General features: G+C 43.3%; 1 protein-coding gene across 2 annotated transcripts in view; it reads right to left on the bottom strand.

The window, feature by feature from the left end:
- Nucleotides 1-17,020, bottom strand: part of ERBB4 (erb-b2 receptor tyrosine kinase 4) — a gene marked incomplete at its 5' end in the record, with an annotated part of 578,832 nt that overhangs the window by 174,411 nt on the left and 387,401 nt on the right. For both annotated transcript variants that reach the window (XM_083864953.1, XM_083864954.1), the window contains one exon: nucleotides 15,300-15,434. In XM_083864953.1, coding sequence (XP_083721079.1) covers nucleotides 15,300-15,434 — 135 coding nt within the window. The remainder of the gene's footprint in view (nucleotides 1-15,299; nucleotides 15,435-17,020) is intronic.

Below are 17,020 nucleotides of genomic sequence, written 5' to 3'. Positions count from 1 at the left end.
CCAGGCTGTTCTTTGCACGGTTTAGGTGAGACAGGAGGTTTGAATACACCTGTGTGTGTTTTTTCTAGGCAGCTAAACTCCTCAGTTCTGTGTATGCATAGATAACAAAATCGAAATGTAATTCAAACACTGCAACATAGCATTAAGGGGAATTAAAGATACTGTTGTTGTGATGGATTGTTCTGCCTGTATCAGACCATACATAATGCTTTCCCTGTCCTTGTGTGACTATTCCTACTGCCACATGTTCATTCATTCATTCACACTTCTCTGTTAGGTAAAAAATAATTTTGCATTTCCTACCTGCCCTGTGCTAGCCTTCAGATCTCTCCTATTGATTTGAAAGTTAATTACCTAAGAGAGTCTCACACTTCCCAGGATCTAATGGCAGGCGAGACACACGTTAAAAGAAAAAGTTAAACTTTCTGCAAAAGAAGAAAATGTGTTACAGAAATATCTAGTGCACACATTTTCTCTTCCTCTGTAGAAGCACTATGGGATACAGAAATCTAAGGATCAATTCCTCCACTGCTAGAAAACTACATCCTTTCACTCATATTGCATGAATTCACCTAAGGATCTATCACCAAATAGTTGTCCAACATAGAAATAGTTTTAGAATAGTTTTCCATATTATTCCCATAAAATCCAGGCTTTTCTTCAACAAGCATTGGTATTGTTACTTTTATTGTGGTAAATGGCAGCAACTGACCTTTCTGTCCCTTCTCTGTATTTCTGCATCTGCCCTGAAGTCTCTGTGCCCAGTGGAGACACCCTGCACAAATATTAATGGGATCCCTTTACAGAGAAAACTCACACAGGGTTCATCAAGGAGCACTCACACTGTGGAAAAGCACAGAACCTGTTGTGGATGCATTTGTCTGTCTGTCCATCCACCCATTCCCTAGAGCCCAACCCCACCTGCTAGGAGGGTCATCCAGCCTGGAGCTCAGTAAGGGTGGAAGCAAACTCCTGCTCACAATCCCTTCCAACAGGGACTTCCAGTTCTGCCAGTCAACACCTCTATCTCCCCCTGATGTTCCTCAGCAGATAAGAAAAGAGACAAACACAAATGGAGAGGGACTCAGGGAGAAGCAGCTGAAAAGAAACTGGCCTGGGAAACAGGTCTGGGAAATGAAAACCATCCAAGAGATATACCCTGAAAGACAGGCACAGAAAGAGATACAGGGACAGTGTGAGGGGGAGCAGGGAGAGGGAACAGAGATAAAACTTAGCCAGCACTGAAGAAAACAAAAACTGAATAGCAAAGAGGGATGCATTACCTTGAGTAATGTGGGATGGAGACAACCCTGGTGTGTGCACAGGGACCGGCCGTCTGTTGAGAACTGCAAAATTACAGAGTATTGCCAGATCCACTGGTGGCAGACAGTTTTGATTTTAAGAGAGATTGGCCACCAGAGGTAAAGGAATAAATGGGAAGTCAAGAAGAGCATGTCAGCAGCACCGAACAGGCTCAGGCTGCTGGATTCATATCTGTTGCTGACAGCTCTGAGCTGATAGGGAGCTCACTATTACGTTACTGCAGCTGCTACAGAAAAATGTCTTCAGGCCACAGTAATGACTACAGAAAGGGACCTGAGGGGGGTAATGAAGACACTGGTTATTTTTCTCTGTCTGGAGCAGACAGCACTGGTAAGTCTGTGCGACTCGATGCATTAATTGGGGGTTTAGTCATCCACACAAAATAAAAACCTTCACATATGACATAGTCTAAAACTTTACAATGATTAAGCAATTAGGAGCTATTAATTATCACTGCTTATAGCTGTTAGCACAGAGCAGTGTAAGTGAATTCCCCCCACTGTGATGGTGAATTAGTTCCAATCAGCATCAAATGCCTTCCTGAACATGCACACAGGGATGCTGAGCAAATGGGGAGACACAGCCAGAAGGCTAAAAGGATAGGTCAAGTCATACCTGCTGCTTGGCAGGCTCATCAAGAACAACAAAGCCTCAGGAACCCTTGTGCTGTAATCATTATTGTTAAAGAAATCATCCATAGGTGACTGCCCCTCCTCCCCACAGTGCGGCAGGAGCAGACGAGCAGCCCAGCCCCTGGTAACAGGGATTTATCCCAGGAGCAGGATGAAACATTCCTTCCAGTGGACCATGCCCAAGGCACACAGATCAGCCCCAGGCCCCTTCAACACACTGGAGTAGCTCTTAATTTCCCTTTCCTCTGTGAGGAAGGAGAGGGTGCTATCCCACCACCTGCATGTGAGCTCTCACCCAGGGTGTCGAGTCAGGCACCTCATTGTCTCCTTTGCTTCTTGTGATGAAGGCTCTCTCCTTTTGGGCCAGCAAAGACAACAAACAGTCTGGGGGCTGCTCTCTGGAAGGGGAGAGCACAGAGCTGGCAGCCATCCCTCTCTCCAGGACAGCTCTCCTGACACAGGGAGCTCTCCAGCCCCAAAGGGAGAGAGCTGGGCACAGCACACAACCACTCCTGGGCTCGTGCCCCGCAGCTCAATGGCTGTGGTCACTGGAGATCCATGGAGCACAGCACCCCTAGGACTATTTCTGTATTTAACTTCATGTATTTAACTCAGAACTTCAATAGATAAAGTAGGAAATACACCAAGATCAGCCTGGGGCAGTTTCCATTGGGAGGTGAGAGCCAGCACATACAGATTTGAATGCCTTGATGCAAGGTAGGAAACTGAACCCTGCTCCCCCACACCCTGAAGAACACCTGAGCTGATAATGCAGAGAAAAAGAGGAGAAAAGTCTGTCTTACTGAGGAATATTGAGTGTGAGCAGAAGAGAGGTCTGTGAGAGGAAGGCACTGCAGATCCCAGCAGACAGAAACCACAGAAAGCCAACATGTTTATATTCACCTCAGCATTTCCCCCTGCATGGGGTGTCTGGAAGTGCCTCTATTTCCTGTCCTAGCAGCAGGGTCTGCCATGCCCAGCACTGACACCTGCACCCTTCCCTGCCTGAGGTCACTGCCCACTGGCTCTCAGACCTGGCCCTTTTCTGGTGTGACAGCACAGGAAATCCAAACACACAAACAAGCAGGGGAGTACAGGGGCACCTGTGGCAATGCCTGGAATAAATCTGGAGCCAGGTCTCTGTCCATAAGAGCAGCAGCACTTACTGTCCAATGCATAGCTCGGCTGAGAACAGAAGGATGCAGATATAAGTTGCTTTTTTGGGCACCAGGATGTGCAGTGCTGAAAAATTCCTGCACCATTAGATGAAATTTTCAAAACTCAAACACACAGATCTGAGTGTTCTTGTGTGGGTTTAATAGCAGCTCCTCAAACAGGTCAAGTCAGTCAATAGCACATAAATCAAAATACTGTCCTGCTCTAATGTTCCTGTAATGCAGCCAAAGCAGTAATAAAGTTCGAACAGGGGGACATACAGTTTTAATTTTTTAAACAAAGTAGAAACCTCAAAGCAAGGAAATCAGAAGTTGAAACTGAATTGGCTTTTAAAATTAATTTTATTCTTTCTCGATCCCACGTAGTATTCCTGGAGTCTGGCAGGGTGTATTTAGAAGTGCTAATGTTTTAATCATCTTCTGACTCAATTATATGGAAATACTAGAAAGCAATTCCTCATTCCCATGAAATCTAGAGTGCAGTTTTAGGACAGTTTTTTTAAGTTTGCACAAGCCTCTTAATGTGCTTACCCAAAATGTATTTCTGGCTATTTGAAACAAATCTGATGATTACAAAACAACACTTGGACCACAGAAGCCCATTTTCCACTGAAAATGGTGGTTGGATATATACTCTGATATTTAGATTTCCCATTTGCTATACACAAAAATTTAATGAAAATAATGATACAAATTTCAGACTGCAGTGTCCTGGACAATCTTCAGTTATCAGAGATCTGCCAGGAGGTGATGCTTTGGGCATGATGGGACTGCCATGTGGGTGTAACACCGCAGGAGGTGTGAAGGGACTAGAAGGAAGACCCTGAAGTTGCCCTGGCTTTGAGCAGACCTGTGGCCAGAGCCCTTTAGCCAAGCTGTCCACAGGACAGCAACTCTCATGACAGTTTTGAAAGCTTCTGCCAGAAGAGACAGACCTAACAAAATCCTTTAAAAACACAGATGTGATAGCAACAAAGGCTTGGGGTGTTTTTGTGTTTAATGAAGGGAGGAGAACAGAGCATTGGGAGAAGCCAACACTGCACCCACCCCTGTGAGGCACCAACCAAGCCCATCTGAGTGGGGGCTGGGACATGGACAGTGGGAGACACACAGATCCTGCAGACACTCTTCAGCAGCTGATTTTATACTCTTTCCCTCCTTCCCCTTTCCCTAAGCAGTTCTTTGAAGGCAGGTCATGAGAGCAGCTGAAGCTGGCTGTGAGACCAAGCCCACCCACCCACCCACTCCCTCCAAATCTGGCAATCACCACACAATTAGGCTATTTTAAATATTCTGAGTATTTGGGGGTTGTTTTCTACTTTCAGGAAACACCGGTGCTTGTGATAAACAAGCAGCCTGTAATGGAGAGGAGTGCTTTCATTCAGCCTGGAAGTCTCTCCCTTGTGCAATACAGTACTTAAACATCAATCTGCTCATAAACAGGTGCTGTGCAGTAATACATTACACACACACAGGTTGCCATTAACAGATAAGCACTTGCCAACAGTTGCTACACGCCACTATGTGGAGCCCTGCTTCAATTCTGTAACTACAGAACCACTGTAATATTTTATACATCAGCATGGTAACCTCTGCCCCTGGGTGAGTGACTTTCACCCTGCAACTGCTAAAAGAATAAAGGAAGATACTCAGTGAAGCTTGTCAGCACTTTGGCAGAGGTTGGGTTGGTTCTGTAGCCGTGTGTTTTTTGTTTATATTTTTGCAAAATATATTTCTCAGCGCCAAGAGATGCTCATGCCTGAGATTCTTCAGAAACTGTTAATGCTGGTTTTCTCCATGCCAATGACTTCTAGAAATCTATGTCTGTAGCAGCTACTTTGCTGGGTCCTGGCAGCATAGGGAATTCTGTCCCTCACAGCATTATTTTTTTCCTTATTTGTGTTCATTACTTATTTTTTATTCAGTAACTCAACTGTGAGAGGCGTCGTATTTCCATTAGACGCCACGTCCGCTTGCCTTTCAAATCTGTTTCAAGGGCAGTCACCAATTGACAAATCCCTTCTGAAAATGCTGGCTGAAGGTGTTTACTAGAGAGCTAAACTGATTCCCTTTATTTAAAACACACTGTTCTGGGTTGAGGAAAAAACATTACAGGCAACTTCAAGCAGTCCAGCTTGGCATTCTAACGCAAATCAAGCTCACTGCACCGCTAGATTTCATTTATTCCTCCACACTCAGATATACCTGCTTGACAAAAACTATTCTTTAAAATCAAATTTTTCTGTTACTGTATTTGCCTTTCAATTCCAGGTAAATAAGTAAATTCTGTCTGGACTAGAGAGTCCTTAATGGAAGGAAAAGCAGCCTCCATGTACCCTGAACAAAAGGCAGATGTGGGACTTTCTATCTGATAGAAATTTTTCTTTCCAACTGAGAAGTCCATGGAACCACAACTGCTGCTGAAGTGCAGGGCTTTGAGCCCATGAAGCATGTGGCACATGGAAGGAGCTTTCACAAAAGGGCTGAGGTGTTTGTGGCTTTTTATGGAAAGGAACAGCTTCTCCTCCTGGCTTTGCCATGGTGATGGTGGCGGCAGGAAACGTGTTCTGTACCCAGACCACCTGTCTGCTGAGGCCCCGTTTGCTGGTCTCCAAACATACATTTAAAATGTTAATTGAACTCCAAGTAATAACCTCAATGAAAGGCTATAATTTAACAAACTCTGCAATAACAAATGTCTTCAGGATATACTTTCTGCAATGCCATTTTCTCCGTAGGTAGTTTCCAATTTAGATGTACACCAAAAAATGATACGCTAGCTATGCTGAAGGGTGGCTTTAAGCATGAATTAGTCACTTCCCCCTTTTCTTTTCACCAGCATACATAAATATATTGCTGTTACTCTGGCCTTCTGCAGAGCAAAATCTTCGTGGCTTGGGAAAAAGACACAAAATGCCTCGCAGCAATAACTGGACAGAACATGGTTCTCTCATCTCTGTCCTGGTACTGAGGGCAGGGGAGTTGGTTCAAAAATACTCAGGATTCACATGTAATTGTCTCCTGTTACAGAAGCCTCCACGGGGCCAAAGGAAAGCTTTCCTTGTACTTTTATTTTTGCTGCATTCACCTCTCCTTAATCCTTATTAACCAATGGCTTTTTTTTTAATACCTGAGGGAAAGGACTCCATCCTTTTCCTGCTCTGATCCAAGACTGCATTTCATTGGCCCTGTGCAGAAGTCTGTTTTGGGTGGCCCAGTTGAAAACACTGGTGTGGACACGAACAGCATTTTGTACAGTTTAGGCACAGCACACCTGAGAACTGGTGGAAGGTCAGGACTTTTGGGAGAGATTGCAAAATTGACAAACCCCTACTCATCATAGCTACCATATAATTACTTCAGAGTTAAACACCCAGTGGTCCGACCTGAGTATAAATTTCCAGATAAGTGGCTTTGTGCAGAAACAATCCTTCTCTAATATTGCAACAACTGGTACAAAAGCTGAGTTACTGTGCTCTGTGAAGAATTACAAGGTCACTACTGAACATTAAATCAAGGGGCTGCCCACCTGTCAGGCCTCATTCTGTAGCTGCAATAAATGCCTGTATACAAATTCACCCACATCCCTTTCTGGCAACTCCAAACACAGACTCAATACCTGAGGGAGAATATAAAGCTTATCACTTTACAAAACTCCATGCAAATATCTGTGGGGGGACAGATAAAGATAGTATTAAAAGCAATCTTACCCTTAATGTATTACAGCTATGTCAATTACCAAAGAATGGGAAGAGCCTTGCTCTCCCAGCTATGAGTGTGATAAAGAATGAGTTAGTTGGTACAGGGTCAGTTGGAGCCTGCTGGCCGTGCTGTGAGGAGAAAAGGACAGAAAGGGTAAGATGCTGTATGTAGGATAAACAGGGTTAGGTGACCATGCTAGGGACAGGAAAGAGTGGGCCAGAACTGCAGGAGGAAGAGAGGAGACTTCAGAGAAAGAGCCAGAGCTGAGTGCTAGGGACAGCAGAGTCCCAGCTCAGTCTGGATGGAGCTGGGAACACTTCCCTCATCAGTGGGAGAAGAGCTGAAATATTTAGTCTACAGACTACTGGAATAGATGGACAGACCCTGAGAGCTGTGTGGAGCTGCCCTTGGGATTGGAACAGAGAAAAGGTGTGAAAGACTTTTAGATAACAAGGAGTTGATACTTGAAGCTCTCTGAAGTTTTCAATGAAGCACTTTGAGTGCAGTGTCTCGACTTCCACTTGATGGTGACCCCAATGTGATGGAAAATTGGGCTGTAGAGTGAATTGGGTACTGGAGACAGAGCCCAGTGAGGCAGGGAGCAGCTGGGGACACTGCCAATCCAGAATTGACACCTGGGGTACAGGTGAGCCCCTGGGAACATAATGATAGGGACTCAAGTATCAGGAGAAGAAACCTCCCTCCATCTGAAACAACAATGAACATGTTTGTTTGGGTCACCTGGAGTGCTGAAGAATCTGCTTCTCTTTGTCTGTATGTTTTAAATATTGTTTGAATGCTTACATCTGCCAAAGCAAGTGGAGCCTTGACCCACAGGAGGCAGAACTGCCTTCCCTTGTGTTTGTGTTTTTGAAAAGTCCCTTGACTTTGAGGTGTTAGAAGTCAGCTTCCCTTTCTAAGTGTTCAGCTGCTGACTGGTAACTGGGATAATTCAGGGCTTTGGTGTCAAGCTTTAATGCCAGAATGGAAGAAAATGGCCAGGATGTTAAATGGGTTAACCAGTGTAGGCAGTGTAGATTGTCAAAAATATTATTTTTTTGTCACCAAGAAAGTGTTTGGGGCTATCCTGAAATTAGACTCTTTCCTCAAAAATCAAACATGGCTCATCAATATTATAACTACAATGGATGGCACAGAGGTGCCTGTTTACTCAGAGGTTGGGTATGGGATATTTACCACAGGTATCCGTAGACTTCACCCCTCAGAGTTTCACAGACAAAATTCTAAATGGGAAAGATCATTGGGTCATCGATTTTTATGCTCCTTGGTGTGGACCTTGCCAAAGTTTTGCTCCTGAATTTGAGATGTTTGCAAGGGCTAACATAATAGCAAACTTAAAGCAAAGGTAAAAGCTGGAAAAGTAGATTGCCAGGCATATGGGGCAGACCTGTTGGACTGCTGATATCAGAGCCTATCCTACTGTTAAGTTTTACCCCTACCAAAGAACAAAGAAAAGTGTTCTTGGACAATACATAGACAGCAGAGATGCAAAAGGTATAGCTGACCTTTTGAATGAAAAATTAGAAGCAATGGTAAACAAAGGAAAAAGGAAAAAAATCTAGAAATAAGGATGAACTCTAACTGGTACTCAAAGTAAATACAATTCAAAATATTGTGAAGCTGTGAAGAGAGAAGGCACCACAAGGATGAGTATTTTGCGGGGCAGGAGAGTGTAATGAGCTGGAAGAACCCTCTGCCCCCACTCTGCTCTGTGCCTAATGTATCCACTTACAGCTGGGAAGTCCATTTTTTGTTCCTTTAATTAAAATGCAAAGCACTGGCTAAATGGTAAACATTTAATTAGATTTGTCTCTATGTTTCAATATTAATAAAACACATGAAAAATGCATTAAGACCCAGCTAATTGGGGACTCTCCAAAAGTAGCTGTAAATGAGCAATTAGAATACAATTGGGGTGTTGTTCCCCAGGGATACCCAGGACCAACACTTCTTAATATTCCAGACAAAGGTTTAGAAATTATTAAAATATCTCAGGCAATAAAGTACATAGAAGACAGGAGGAGTGAAATCCCAGCAAATTACAGTGAGGAGCAGCCAGTACCAGAGAGTGAGCCAGGCTGGCAGGAGTCACTCACACCAAATGACTTTTATAGAGCCAAACATAGGATTGCATATTTCAGAATAGAACACACAGGCTCTATTTGCTGGAGGAAAAAAAGAGAGTCTGTAAACTACACAGATATCAGAACTGCCTGAACACCAAATTCCTCACATGAAGCTCAAACACAAAGGGTTTAGTTTTTACTTCTGTTGGTTACATGAGGAATGAAATGCCACAGGTGATTTGGCTTCTGCCTTCTAAAGGCAAACTGAAAAATATACATTTTACATTGATAAGCAATGAAAATTACTCTGGGGCTGAAAAGAAATTTCTCCTTGTGAGAGATGGCAGGGCCTCTATCTGTCCAGATTTTAGAAGAAAATCAGGAGGTGAGCTGATGACACAGCACACTGAGAGAAAAAGCTGCCTAGGAGAGCTCTGAGCCAGCCAGAGAAAGCAGAAGATGCAACATCCATGATTTACAATTGTGCTCAAATTCAAGATAAAGGCAGCTGCTATTATTCCTCTTAGTATTAGGAAGCAGCCAACTTCTGGAGGGACGTCTGCACTTCTGCAAAGCTCCAGAGCAGTGCCAGAAGAGTGCAGAGAGTACCAGGGCCCACAGCCACTAGAACCTCAAAGCCAGGTTGGAAGATAAGCTGCAGCCAGGGAAGTTACTGAGCTCCACACTAGGGAACCTGATGCTATTCCAGGCTTCTCATACAGAGCCAATGATGTTTCAAGGCTCATTTTACCCTTGAAAAATCTATCAATCAGTAGGCAAAAAAGAGTAAAGTTTTGGAAGAGCAGAATTTTCAAGTAGTGTTTCCCCGGAATACTGCTGCAGCAGCCCCCTTGTTAGAGGGTAGAAATGAGCTGAGACACAGACTTCTTGTTTATCACAGCATGAAAAGGGCCCTGGTTTATTCCTCTTTACACCTCAGCCATCCTGACCCCAACCATTCACTGACTCTGCCTGCACCAAGCTCCTGCTGGAGGTTTCCCCTGCAGCCTCTGACTGCTGCTTATTTCCTGCTGAGCTCTGACTGCAGGGATCAGTTTGCAGCCTGTGACTGCAGCTTTTCCCCAGCCAGACTGTGACTGCAGGTTCAACAACAGGCTCTGACTGCACACCCAGGCTGACCTCACTGCAGGGATTCTCTCTCCCCAGGATCCTTCTTTTTCATGATCCTCTCATTCCCTTTTCCTCAAAGTTTCTCCTCTATGATGATCCTCTCTCACCAGCAAACCCACTCCCTTTTATCACACTTACCTTTATTGGCTACAGCTGTGGCTCATTGGGGCCAGGCTGTATTGGGTAATTAACACAGCTGTTACTGATCAGGGGCCAGGACACCTGTATTCCCTTCCCCTACAGAATACACTATGGGATTTATTGAGTCACAGGCAATGAAGACCAAGCCTTTTCTCCCTGTAACTCTGCAGTAGTGCTTCTGCACAGTTCAGAACTGGGGTGTTCTCACACCACAGGCTGCAATTACATTCAAAGCAATGACAGAGGAGTACCATGCTGTGAAGAGCAAGGAACTAAAGTTGTTCTGCCTGAAAGAGTACCTTGCCAAAAATTCCAGTTTTATTCACAGCTGATAGGCACTCAGTTGAAAAGCCAGATTGACAAAAGAAATTTTTTTCAGAGATCTCACTGCACTTCAGAATCTGAGCAGAAACTTCAGTTCAGGAAAATACTTCAAAATGGATGTAATTTTCACAGAGTTTATTCTGCACATGCCAACACACAGTCCAGCATTTTTAAAATAACTTCTTGAAAAGCAACTTAATTTTAACTTGAAAATGGAGAGTGATTTTTGCATCCATATTACCCAAACAATCACTAGCTCTATCATGAACATACATCCATCGTTTCAGTATTTTTAAGAGCATTATTTACTGATTTGAACATATGCTATTGGCTATGAAAGTTACCTCAATGCAACAATTCAAACTCTACAAGCTTTTCTGTGCAACAAAAGCTCCAAGTAAAGTTCCTCTGAAAATGCTGATTTAATACTACGCCCTTTGTCAAATCCTGTAACAGAGCCTACCTGACAAAATGTGAACCTTGTCCTGTTCCTATTAACAACAAAACTGAAGAAAACACTGAAGATGCAGATTAAAGCAACCAGATTTTCACTGGACTCTCCCAAAAGCTGCTCAGAGAGCTCTACTAATCTTGAGGCATTTTAGGCAAGAAGCCTAATGCTTTTCCCCTGCTTTATTTTCCCTGCTGGGAGTTGCATCCTGGGTTTTGACCTCTGAAGAGCAGAACTCCAGCTCTCCAGTTAAGGGACTGAATCCAAACAGTGGCTAACAGGGGAATAGGCTCTTGCAAAGCAAGGCTTCAGCATGTTTGGCCAATACTTGAATTCATAGCTGATTCTTGGAAGGAGAGAAAATAGATTTTCAGCATTGCAGAAACAATTTCAGTAACGTAAACCTAAAGGGAAAATTTTGTTCCTTTGAGAGTTAAGAGCTTTTGAGATTGCCACTGTGATGTGCTCAGCTTAAAACCCCAGGCTGGCAGCACAGAATTCAGGTAGACAGAAGAGAAGGCTGTTTTCAACTTACAACTAATTTCAAAAGCTCCAGCTACAAGACACCAGTAGGGGAAGGTGGTGCAAGCAGTAAATATTTCAGTGTGTGTATGAGTCAAGATGCCAGGCACAGTCCTGGGAGAGCTGGAGCACGTGTGGTCCCTGGTGCAGGATTTGTTTATCCAAGTGCTGCCCCAGCAGCCTCTGCCTCTGTGCATCTCAACAGTGACACCGTGTCATTCAGAGGCCTCCAACACGAGCTTTTCTGCATGCATTTGATCAGAACTTGAAGAAAAAAGGAGAAGCAGCACTCAGGATTCACATGTCTGCAGTGTTTCTGCCAGTGTTTAAGACACCATGGCCTTTTCAACTGGCTCCTTAACACTGATGTGACAATGAAAGCCTTTGAAGGAGGGAATCAGAGGAGCTTTATTCCCAGAGCTCACTGGCCACATTCTCTGCTGTCTAGCACTGATGTGAATGAAGGAGATTGCCAGAATTGGCAGATCCAAGGTATGAAACAGGCACAGAAGGCAGGGGACTGATTTTACTCCAGAGTGTCTTCGTTTTGCTCCGCCCTTTTGTCTTCCTCTGCTGATTGCACTGGAGCAGCAAGGGAGGGTTCAGGTGAAATTATCCCTGAAGTCAGACCATGATCAGCCTTTTCAGCTGGCTGGGGAAGGGAACAGCATGGGCACATGCAGTGTCAGCTCCCTGACAGGGCTATGCCCTGAGCTCCCACACACACTGGTGTGCCTGGTGTGACACTGTATTCACATCAATCTGCTGCAGTCACTCTGGCCATGGCCAAAGCCCAGCATGGGGATCTTCTCTGAGGCTGGGCCCTTCTCTTTTGGACATGTAGACACCTCTGGGGAGATTTTGTGCTCTCTAGTGATGGCTGGAAACAACGCCAGTGATGCCAGAGCACCATGCTGTGTGTGGTGCTGCTCCTGCTGGAACCATGACGTACCAGATTGTGACACTCATGGCAGGTCACAGCCTCTGTCCCTGGATGTATTCTCTGCCAGGGATCACTGCTGAGGTGCTCAGTGGAACAGCTCTCACAATTCCTGGGACATAAGGTACCCTCCAGTCCTGCCAGTAGTGGCTAAACATGGGACATGAAGCTGCTGGCCAGGTCTTACAGGATCTCACACTGCCACAGACTTCTCTAAATTACTGCTAGGATGGACTTTGCTGAGCTTCACACAGCAGGTTTGGGTGGTTCACATTCCCTCCTGCAAAGGCTTATAGATAAACAGTAAAACCCAGTAGTTCTTTCCAAAATATTCTGACATTGGGATATCCTCAGTAATGCTAAGCAACACGTACTCTTGTAGTTCCAGTGGATTTAGCCAAGATTTCCATTGGATAGGAGACACCTGAGACTTCAAAAGTAAATACATACACATGCTGGATCCAGAAAAGCATGAGTCACAGTCTGTGCAGAAAAGAATGCACTGAGCATCATTTGCAGCAGTGGAGAAAAGCAGGGCTGGGCACAGCAAGCACTCACACTCCCTGGCAGGTTGTGAAAAGTGACATGTGAGCCTGAATTGAGAAGTGTGTACCTTATTTAATGACATTCTACACCAATCTCCAGGGTTAAAATTCAATGTTCATTTCTCCAGGTCCTATGTGTGTGTGCATAGTACACGTATGCATCCACACACAGACTGGTGTTTAATTACAGGCTCTTTTAAATGGTGATTTCTGTACCTGAGTTCTTTGTTACCCAAAGCCTTAGGACCTTTTTAAGCATTCATTGGCTTTTTGTATAATGGGGTTTATATTTTCACCTATGTAAGCTTTGATGGCAGAAATGGTTTGGATTAGCTAATTTAATCAAATTTCACAGGACTCATGAATTGTACTGAGATGGGACTGAGTTTCTCAGAAGAGACTTATGTTTATTAAATTAAACACAGTCCAGTTGTGCACCAAGCAAGGAAAAATAGAGTAAAATTTGGGTGGCTGTCTTAATAAAGCTGCCTTGGTGCACAGCTCTCAATCATCGTTGGAATAATGCTGTTTATCTTATTTATCAAGCACAAATGGCAAAGCACAAATTGTTCCTTCCCTATGTTTCAAAACAACTTAAAAGGAATTAAAAAAACTTTGAAGAAAACTGGACTTTGCTACATACTTTGCTAGTTTTTTCATCTAGCTGTGTGTGGGTGCTAATATTTGCCTTCTTTGCTTTCAGGGTGTGATTCTAAAAGTGCTCAAAGTGGATCTTGTTCCAGTTCTTCTGGAGTCAGCACTAAAATTTCTGTTACCTCAAAAAGATAGTATTGATGTTGGTTGGTTTTTTAAAAGAGCAGAAGCATTTATCTTGAAGAGCTGGGAAAGGTTAAAAGAAAACCCAATAACAGAAGAAAACAGAGTAAGAACCAAGTCTTTCTCTTGAAGCAATGACTCACAAAAGGGTACAGGCATTCCCTCACCTTCAAAGGTTTCATCAGTTCTGGCTAGAACTGATCATCAGCAGTGATGAGGGTTTTTAAGATGCAAATAAGAGAGCTGGCTGCATTACAACTATGTCAGGTTTCCAGCCAGGAGGCAGAAATGATGAGGCTCAGCTCTGGAGCTGGGATGTGGAGGAGCAGTGCAGCTTGGCAGGCTCCTGGAGGAAGCCTTATCTCAAGTACCTGTGCTCTGGTATTAAGGGGGAACAGATGAGATATACAGAAGCAAGTCAGCTTTCTATAAAATCTATTACACCACAAAGCACCTGGTTAAAAACAAGTTGCTGCTTAGAAATTACGGGGACTCATCAAACGGTCCCTACCCAGAGTCTCAACATTTTACTTTTTTTATTAAGTTCCCAACATAAAAGAGAAGAAATGAAATGTTTCTTGGCTGTAGTGAAAGCTAGAGAGGCAATCAGTCATTTATACATCCTCAAGGGACACCTTCACTATGGAAAGTAATCCAGAATGTCCCCATATCTGGAATGCTCAGAACAATATGTCTACTGTGGTGCCACCTTTGACCCCTGATATAAACTTCTTCCCAGCCTGTCTCTGAATTTCAATGTTGGCACATCCTGAGGGTACTGTTTCATGGTACAGCATTCATGCTGAATGCAGTTTACTCCATTATGGGATATTTTGCTTAAACACACTTTTACCCCATCACCACCATTCACTACAATTCATTATTGCTGCAAGAATCATAAGAATGATTCACTAAAGGCAAATAATTCTTGGGAAGGGAAATAAAGAAACTCTAGATATTTCAAGTGTGGAATGGAAAGCATTAAAATAAAGAAAACAGTAAAAATGAGAGAATGATTAGTTATATTGTGAAGAACACTCCACCCTCTGTAAATTCTCTCTCTCTTCAGAGATACACACACAAGACAACAGGGTAACTATTTCTTTGAGGGTCACTTCTCATCTAAAGTCAAAATATCCGTGAGTTTTCACCATAATTACTCCAGCAGCTAATTACAATGCCATAGACAGACCATTGTGACTCAAGGACCAGCCTGAGCAGCAGGAACAAATGCAAAGCAAACAGGAACGTCTGTGCTTCCACACACCACAGTGGCTTTAGCAAATAAAGAAGAAAAAAATAATGCAGATGAGAGAAAATTCAGAAAATCTATGATGTTCATAAACACCCTCTACAGACAATTGTTTTTGAGAACAGACTAAGTGGTCCTCCAAGCAGTAGCCAAACATAGAAAAAAATTCAGGGCACAATGAAAGGAAAATTTACCAATATAATTCCCTGTAACAGAGGATCGGTGCAAACTTGCGGCCATATTTATCATGTCTCATGGTGAGGGGATGACAAGGCTGAGAATAAAAGCAGTACTTACATCCTGAGCTGCCGTTAGTTGGAACCAGAGTGAAGTTGGAGGCCCAGGGGTTCCTCACGATGTCCTGCCAATGAATGGTGTCAGCAAAACAGAGGAATTTGTTCTGGCCAACATATACCCCTCCATTCAGGATCTCTGTGCAGAAGAACAAGAGAACAACGTACTTGTAAGACTTCAGACAGCTGATTAAATCTACTGCTAAATGTGTGTTGGAGAGAGGGCACAAAATTTAAATGCAAAATAATATTCGCACTGTAATCTCATTTCATAATCTGAAAACTGGAGGACAAGCAGCTCACAGGAACCCTTTAGCAAAAGAAACCTGATGAAGACTGACACACAGTTGTTTACCCTTTGTTCCAGTGTGATCATGTATGGAAGGGTTCTGTATTTTGTGGGTAAAATAACCTTCAACACTCAAATGACTTTAAAAGCACAAGCAGTCAATCACACTACACTGCATTTCATTAATTTGCAGAAATGTTAAAACTCGTAATAAAGAACCATGCTGTGATGAGGCCACAGGGCACAAGAAAGGGCCAGTCAGCACAAGGTCTGGAGAAGATGTTATGCTACAGCCTGTGGTGCTGTAACATCATCTTCCAAAACACCCAAATACTCCATAGCAACAATCCAAATCTCAAACACCATCATGGACATGCTTTGCTGGAAGCTTTGTGGTAAAGGGAGATTAAAGGTAAAAGTTTGGGGGTTCTTCTTAGGTTGTGGGGCATTTGTGTGTTTTGTTGGGGTTTTTGGCTTTTCTTTTTATTTTCATATTTATAGCAGTGTGTTAAAAAAAACCCCGCTCTGTTGTCCTGTCTCTAAAGACTTGATTTATCAAATCTCAACATGAAAACGATCTTACAGTTGTTGGTTGTAGCACCAGGGTTTCCTCTGGAGCAAAAACTTATATTTTTGCCCCCTAAACCCTTGTTCAAATTCACAGTTTCCTCTAGTTAACCTGTCTCTCTGATTTCCAAAGCAGGAGACAATGCATGTGGCTTTCATGAAAGTTAACAGGAGCCAGGAGTCTGAAATTTTCAGTGTCAGAGCCTCAAACCTCAGCAGAGAAATGCTGAAGGTCAGTCACTAATGGCACCTTGGGATGACAGGAGTGGTGCTGCAGAGCCAGGAGCGCCACACTTCTCAGAGAGACATGAAGAGCAGGAATTCCTGACTATGGCAGCAGCAATGATTAAGGCAGCCTGATAATCCTCATCTGCCAGGAAAACCCTTAATATCTATAGTGGGAATGCAAATGTTTACACCCACCAAGGAAAAAATTACTGTGTTTCATTTCTTTTTTTTAAATTGCAGGGTTTGCAGGCCACAGCATGTAAATGAGGCTGCCCCCAATCAAGGAATGTATTAAATAAAGGATCATCTGTAAATACATCTTTCCACCATATTAATCAGGATTATTATTTCTTAGAAACTTTTGGGTTAAAAGCTTGGCTTTTCATTGAAAAGGGGCTTATAAATGAAAACAATGAGAATAATCTGATACAGAAAAAGAGTCCAGATTAGAGAGATAGCAATGATCTGTCTGTATAATATTCTTATGATCACAGAAAAAAAACCATACAGCATCTGTTAACAATTGTGCTCTGGGGAGAAAGGGGGACTTAGAAGAACACTTGAAATCATGATTACTGATGATTTCCCAGCTACACTGGACTACCTAATCCATTATGGCCCAGATTTTGATTAAAAGTAAC

The sequence above is a fragment of the Zosterops lateralis genome (genome assembly GCF_965231275.1).
Source record: "Zosterops lateralis genome assembly, chromosome: 7".
Taxonomy (NCBI): domain Eukaryota; kingdom Metazoa; phylum Chordata; class Aves; order Passeriformes; family Zosteropidae; genus Zosterops; species Zosterops lateralis.
Note: the sequence above shows the minus strand (reverse complement) of the source record. Positions and strands in the feature narration are given on the sequence as shown.